At 31.8% G+C, this 7,629-nt stretch overlaps 1 protein-coding gene across 1 annotated transcript in view; it reads right to left on the bottom strand.

The window, feature by feature from the left end:
- The window catches only part of Cfap47 (cilia and flagella associated protein 47), a 529,200-nt gene that overhangs the window by 388,952 nt on the left and 132,619 nt on the right, over nucleotides 1-7,629 (bottom strand). The window contains exon 25 of the mRNA XM_023707817.1: nucleotides 4,374-4,569. Coding sequence (XP_023563585.1) covers nucleotides 4,374-4,569 — 196 coding nt within the window. The remainder of the gene's footprint in view (nucleotides 1-4,373; nucleotides 4,570-7,629) is intronic.

Below are 7,629 nucleotides of genomic sequence, written 5' to 3'. Positions count from 1 at the left end.
ATTTGAGTTTTATATATATATATATATATATAAAATACTGAGCTACATAATCTCTTCAACTCCTTTCACAACATCATTTTATCAGATCACATGATTTAAAACAAATTTTTTGAGTTCAAGTAGTGTTTAAATTAGTATATTCCTAAATTTACTAAAAAGTTAAAAGATTCATGTATTGGACAGTACTTCTTAATTGAAGTCATACTTCTCACATAATATAACTCAAGCCACTGTTATTTCCCAAACAACACTGGTTACAGTCTGCTTATAAGATGAGTTCTTGAAAGAATACAAGTCCCAAAGTTAATGTTTAAGACTTATACTGTGTCACATACTCAATTAGAGTTCAAGCAAGCCCCATGCCATAAGCAATTGTCCATCATATATCATGTGCCAAGTGTTAAAGAGTTATACTTGTACTATGCTCTTTACCCTGCACAATTTATTTCTTACCATTACATCAGCCTAGTCTCACGGTGTTTATTGTAAGATGAAGCTTGAACTAAACAAGTTTTGAAGCAAATACATTATCTAATAATCTATAAAATTAATGCTTGTAGACACATACCATCCATATATAAATCCTAACTGTCTATAATTTTAACTGATCAGCTAGATACTCTATTTTTATTTCTTTATATGTATAGATAGTTGTATATGTCTCAATAAAAATGCTTAAATTGTTTGCTTTTGTTTTATATGAAGGATAATAGATCTACTGGCATTCTTAATCTCATGCAGTTTTTATCACAATATTTGGTTTCTAAGGTTGCTAAAAGTTCATCTACTTCATCTACTTAATTCACTTCAGCCTGATCAATTTTGCATGCCTATATATAATAATCTGAGCAACTACTGAGAGGCTAACAGTATAAAATATAATAACCACTGTTAATTTTCTATCATCTTCTTTTGAAAATTAGCATCATTTTTATTGTTTTTCTTTTTTAAAATTTTTTTCTTAAGTATATTTAGGACAGGGTCTACAGACTCTACAGGGTCTCACTAAAAAGAGATCAGACTTGTAGTGATCCTCCTGTTTTCAGCCTCCCAAGCACTGGGATTACAGGTGTGCACCACCATGCCCAGTCTCAATGGCCATCTCAGTGTGCTCCAGGGGAAAAGCCTGCAGTGTTTTTCTTTTAAAGTAACTCATATATATAAAATTATCTGTTCACCCATTACAGGAATTTTGTGCAGCTCCCAGATATTGCAATTATGAAAAATAATATAGTGAGTCCTGAAATAGCTTGAAGTAAAGAAAAGAAATACTTTTTTATCAGTATATTATAAAGTGAAATTATTAGATTGTGAAAGATGCAATCATTACACTTTTCAATATGTCATATGATGTGACCATACTCATTGAGACCAGAACTAATTTATTAGGCTTCTTAATTTGTCCTACTTAGAACAGGAATAAGTCTATCTCAATTCAAATCTTATAAAAATCAATTCTACATGTATTTTTGGATATAAGAATTCATTATGAAAAAAAAAAAAAAAGAATTCATTATGATGCTCGGGTTGGGATTTCAGGTATGTGTCAACATGCTCGGTTATAACAATTATGTTTTACTGCTTATTTTCCATTTAGCAATCTTTTTTGATGAAATACAAGTTGTTGGTTTTTATCAATATTTCTATCAAACTATTGATTAGTTTTCTGATTATTTTAATCAACCACTTATATTTTTAGCCATTTATTTTATTGTGACCATGATTACATGTTCCATGAAATCTTTTTCTATCCACTGAAATTTGAAATGGTTTTTATTTTATTTTTATATTTTGCCTTTTTTCTATGTCTGTAAGCCTTTATTTCACTTGTAATGGATTTCATACAACAATTTTCACTTGTAATGGATTGAATAAAACAGTGATTAAGTTTGGAATACTGTATTCCACTCAAATATTCCATTGGTTTATATTGTTTAATGAACAGTAACTCATTTTTCCTAAAATATGCAATACCACTTTGATTGTCAATGTGCTATTCAGTCATGGAAGTGCATTTTTCAAGATTCTATGTTGTACTTCTTTATCATTTCAACTGTCTTCCTGCTACCCTCCTATTGGCTTAATCCTTATATTGTTAAGGTTTATTTTACTTCCTCTGACATAATGTAGATACACAATTCTTTTTGATATATTTGGTACAGGGTCTCACTACACATTTTGGACTCATAGTGATCCTCCAGTTTTCAGCCTCCCCAGCAATGGTATTATAGGTATGATCCACCACTCCTGGTATCTACGGCAGTCTCAGCGCACCCAGGAGCAGGACTGGCATTGAGGCATGTGGTGCTTGGGATCAAACTTAGATCCTGGACTTCCCCAAGCATGTTCTTAGTTTACTGAGCTATCTTGCAGGTCCTATTCAAAACTTTTAACTCTTGCAAATAAAATTTATATTTTACCTGTAAATTTAAATGAAAAGCTAGGGCTGGCCAAATAGCTCAGCAGATTAAAACACCTGCAAGCAGGCACAGGGGTCTGGGGTTTGATCCTTGGGCCTGCTGTGCCAGCCCCACCCCCTAGGCACACTGAGATGGCAATTGAGACTGGGTGTGGTGGTGCATGTCTGTAATTCCAGCACTTGGGAGGCTGTAAACAGGGGGATCACAATGAGTCCAATCTAGTAGTGAGACCTTGAACACCCTGTAGACCCTTCCCTAAAATACAAAAAAAAAAAAGAAAATCTTTTTTTGAAATGTATTTAAGTTTCAATTAAATAATTCAAATATATTTATTGAAAATGTTTTTAAGGTTATTTGAGTTTTGTTGATTTCTGAATGTTTGGGTAGTTTGGCATAATGTTAGAATTAGTGGATGCCCATAAAATTTTACTGTATAAGTTATTTTAAATTTTACAAGTTATATTATTTTTAAATTAATTATAGTGCAAATATAATATCTCATAATCCCACATTAGTTATAAATTTGCATTTTTCTTTTGTTAAAACACAAATCTATTTATACTGTCATATATTAATAATATTTGATTTTTTTTTTGGCAGAAACGGGAATTGAACTCAGGCCCTAGAGCTTGCCAAGGGAAGCGCTTATTCTACTGAGCCATCTCATCTGCCCCTTGAATTCTTAAAAGTCTAACTTCATAGTAAACTCTTTTGACTCTTAGTTATGGTTTCTTCCATACTGAGAATTTAAGAATTTTATAAATGTGAAGAGCTGAAATCAGACTGAATGAGGTTAGGACCTTTAAATATGATGGGATATCACTCTTTTTTTGTTCTTTCTTTTTTGTTTTTTGTTTGTTTGTTTGAGACAGGGTCTCACTTTGCAGTTCAGGCTGGCCTTATGCTCACTTTTGTAACTCTTAGGCTGGTCTCAAACTTGAAGAGCTCCTCCTGCCTCAACTTCCCAAGTTCTGGCATTATAGGTGTGTACTACTATGCCCAGTTGAATATCACTTTTTAAATTAAGCTTCATTATATGGCAATAAATGGAAAAGGTACTTCCTAGATATAATTAAGTTTCCTAATACAACTCACTTCAAGCAAAGAAAAAGGGAGGTTATCTGGGTATGCCTGACTTAATCAGTTGAGGTTTTAAAAGGTTTGGAGGTCAGAAACAGTAAGACTTGTAGGTGATACACTTCATGCCTTGAATGATATAAGATACCGTGTTTTGAAACCACAACCACATGGATAGCATTTCGGAGAGAACTGGGATTGCCTCCAAGCAAAACTGATACCTCAGTCATATAAAGACAAGTAAATTATGTCAACAACCCAGATCTTGGAGTAAGAATAAGACTTAGATGAGACTGCTGCTGCAGCTAACATTCAAATTTCTGCTTTTTTAGACATTGAGCAGCGATGAAACTAAGCTAACTGGGACTCTGCACTTACATAAACTTCAAGATGATACATTTGTACTATGTGAGATATCAAATGTACATTTTAAGGCATTTATCTGTGATAATATGTCATATGACAACTGAAAACTAACACACTGAAATTTAAGTTTTCTTATTCCCATGAGACACACTAACATTTGCACTAATGTTTTTTGAGCAAGATTTCATGCCTATATCTTGTACTCTGAATAACTACTACAAAGCTAACAATATGTGATATATTAATTACTGTAATGCTCCCACTAACCTGTTTTGAAACTGTTTTGTTGTTATATTTATTTTCAGGTTTTCTCTTTAAAATAAAAATAATGAAACTGTGAGAACTACAAATGTCTGAGAGCTTTTATGTGTTTTTAAAGTTTCAACGTATAATTAGATATTTAGCAGTCTTCACAATGATAGAAATAAGCCAGCCATTACATATAACTTTCATATAACAAAGACACAAAATAGCATATAAAAATGTGGCAAATTTACATTGAATATTTACCTGTAATAATTTTGGGGTAAAATTTTAACACGCATTCCAGTTGAAACATCCAAAGGAACAGGAGTGAAAAATATAAATGGTGGATCAAATGACATCTTTGGTGATTTTACCTCTCCAATCAAACATAACACTCTGAAGCAAACTGGACAATTCCTTAAATACATGGGAATATTAACTGTGTATTTTTCAGGCTTTCCTAATGGAAATATTTTAAACATTCTGTATTAGTTTAAATACATGAACACACTGACATAGTTTATCTATGTTAAGCAATTTAAATATACTATAATATTGCACTCAAATAGAGAAGAACAGATCTCTCAGAATCTGGATTTTATTCTGCTGCATAATAAGACCTAGGGAAGTTACCTTGAATGAAAAATATTTTAAGCCAAAAAAAAAAGAAAAGAATATTGTAAAGTATACTTTTTCAGGAAATACAGCATGTCTGTGTTCAGTGAAATTCACTAAATGGGAAAAATATACATATTATTGAAAAATAATTTATTTTAAAACTATTCAATATGCCTTAATAAAAGCTGCCCATCCTTTCGGTATACACAGAATGAAGATGTGGTCTTACAAGTGCCATAAGGATTGTACTTAGAAAGGGCTATTCTGACATGAAGGGAATCTGACTTCTCCCTGAATTTTAAGATTAGAAAAAGCTGTCAAGAGTAACTGACAAATTTCATCTGTGTATAAAAGAAAAAAAAATTCCCTAGTAATAGACTAATACAAAGAAAGACTGTGTTGGAGAATAGAGTTCAACACAAAAAGCTGCAAGTTAGTTCCTGATAATACATTCCATCATAGAGAGTAGCATTAGCTTCATTAACAGTCATGCCATTCAAAATGATCTACAGATTCATTACCGTTTCTACCAAAATTCTAATGGCATTCTTCAAAGAAATAGGAAAAAAATCCTAATATCCATATAAAACCACAAAAGACCTCAGAGCATATCAACATTTGCAAAGGACAAACATGGTGTAATCATATGCCATCATGTCAAGTTGTATTAGAAAATTATTACAGTGTAAATGGTATATCTTTATTATAAAAGCAATACTTAAACAAATGGCATAAAAATAAACCCATGTAATTATGGTCAACTAATCCTTGACAAGGGATAAAAAAGCAATGGAGAAAAGGAAACTTTCTTCTTTAAGAATAGTGTTGTGAAAAACTGAATATCCATACACAAAACAATTACATTTGATTGCTTTTTATTATACCTTATACAAGAAATTTCTTTAACTGCCTTAAAGGAAAATGCAGATGAAAACTTCCTTGACATTGACCATGGGAATGATTTTGGATATCACACCAAAAACGTAGACAACATAAATAAGTGTGAAAAAAGTAGGACCACATCAAACTGTAAACCATGTACATAACAAAAAACAATCAGGAAATTAATTAGGTAACATATGGATTGAGATAAAGTATTTATAAATGGGTTATCTTATAAAGATCTCATATTCAAAATGTAAAATTCAGAAAAAAACTCAGTAGAAACACACACACACACACACACACACACACACCCTTGATTTAAAAATCAGGAATGCTCAGTACAGGGGAGGCTTAAAACACTATAAGTCTAAGCTGTAGAGTGAGACTCTATACCAAACACACACACACACACACACACACACACACACACACACAAATATATATATATGAAATAAATGAAAAGTAAATGAAAACTAAAATGAGATACTGTCTCATAATGGTTAGGATGACTCTTACCAAATACTGGAGAGAAAAGTACTAGACAGAATATTGAGAAAAATACCCTGTGTTCTTTGTGAGAATGGAAATTGATAAGCTATTATAGCAAACATTATAAAAGTTCCCTCATATTAACAATAAAAATATCAAAGGATAAGTAACTCCATTTCTGGGTATATATTCAAAGGAAATGAATATTTCGAAAAGATACATGCCTTCTTATATTTAGTGCAGTACTATGCACAATGGCTGTATTATTGAAACAGCATCTGTCTATTAGGACACAAATGAGTAATGACTAATGAAAATATGGTACAAATATACATGATAGAATACTTTTAGCATTAAGAAAGAAGGAAATCTTGTCATTTGAGACAAAAATGTTTGATTTGTTTGTGTAGCTTTCTTAAAATTAATTTTAATGAGAAAGAAATAGCAATGACACTTTCAAAACAGATTAGTAGGACAGTTACAATAATTAATACATTGTATATTGTCTTCATAGTAGTTTTTCAGAGTACAAGGTGCAGACATGATATCTAAATAATATTAGTACAAATATTTCTTCCCACTGAACTAAGAGAAAGTAGCTATATATGTATCCTGATTATTTTGTATATATTTATATTTTTTCACTACAAAATGGTCGTTTATTCATGTCCCCTTTTTTATTTTGTTTTGTCATAGATGGGTGTTCCATTGCTGTTAGAGAAGCTGTATTTAGAGAAGTCTTTAAAGGACCTTTTCATACTTGATGTCAGTTCAAATACTGCAGGTACTAGAATTCAGCAAAATAACCCAATATAGTCCATAATAGTGGTGATTTATCAACAGAACTGGCAATTTTCAGAAGTTGTTGACTTGAGCATTTTACAACTCAGCATATTGACATGTCTTTACTTTTTACCTCATTTTTATACTTTTCTGCTGGATGGTTAAGAGCAAGATGAAGCAAGATCTATATAACAAGAAATGTAACTTTTATATCTGACAAGGACAATCAAATCCCCTCAGGATTTACCCTAAAATCATGTACAGCAGCTTGTAGATCTTTTGTTAGTGTCAGCCATCTGGATGAGTCACAGCCATTGCTTAATCAGTTTGCTGTATGTGAAAACCTAAGAGAATGTTTTCTCTCTTGGTGACTCTCCTTAAGCCCACTGTACATCATCAATCACTTTCCTCTATCACCCCATAATCTCCTCTATCAGAAAATTTGGGACACCACTGAGTTATAGGATGAGATAAAATGTTTGAACCCTATGAATATGGTTATAATTAAATAATTCAGCCACCAAAATACAAACAGTTCATATATAACAAACTGGAAGCTAAAATATAGACTCATGAAAGCAGAAAGGAAGGCACTATTTGTCAGGAACTGGTAAGAAAACATGAAGCAGTACAGATAGTTACATAAACAAAGTTTCAGCTGCATAAAATATTCAAGTGAGGTAATGTACACCATGGGTGACGATAGAAATGTTTAATCTGATTGTCATAATTACACAATATCCAT

Source organism: Octodon degus, unplaced genomic scaffold (genome assembly GCF_000260255.1).
Source record: "Octodon degus isolate 3935 unplaced genomic scaffold, OctDeg1.0 scaffold00313, whole genome shotgun sequence".
Taxonomy (NCBI): Eukaryota; Metazoa; Chordata; class Mammalia; order Rodentia; family Octodontidae; genus Octodon; species Octodon degus.
This window is presented reverse-complemented; position numbering and strand designations above follow the sequence as displayed.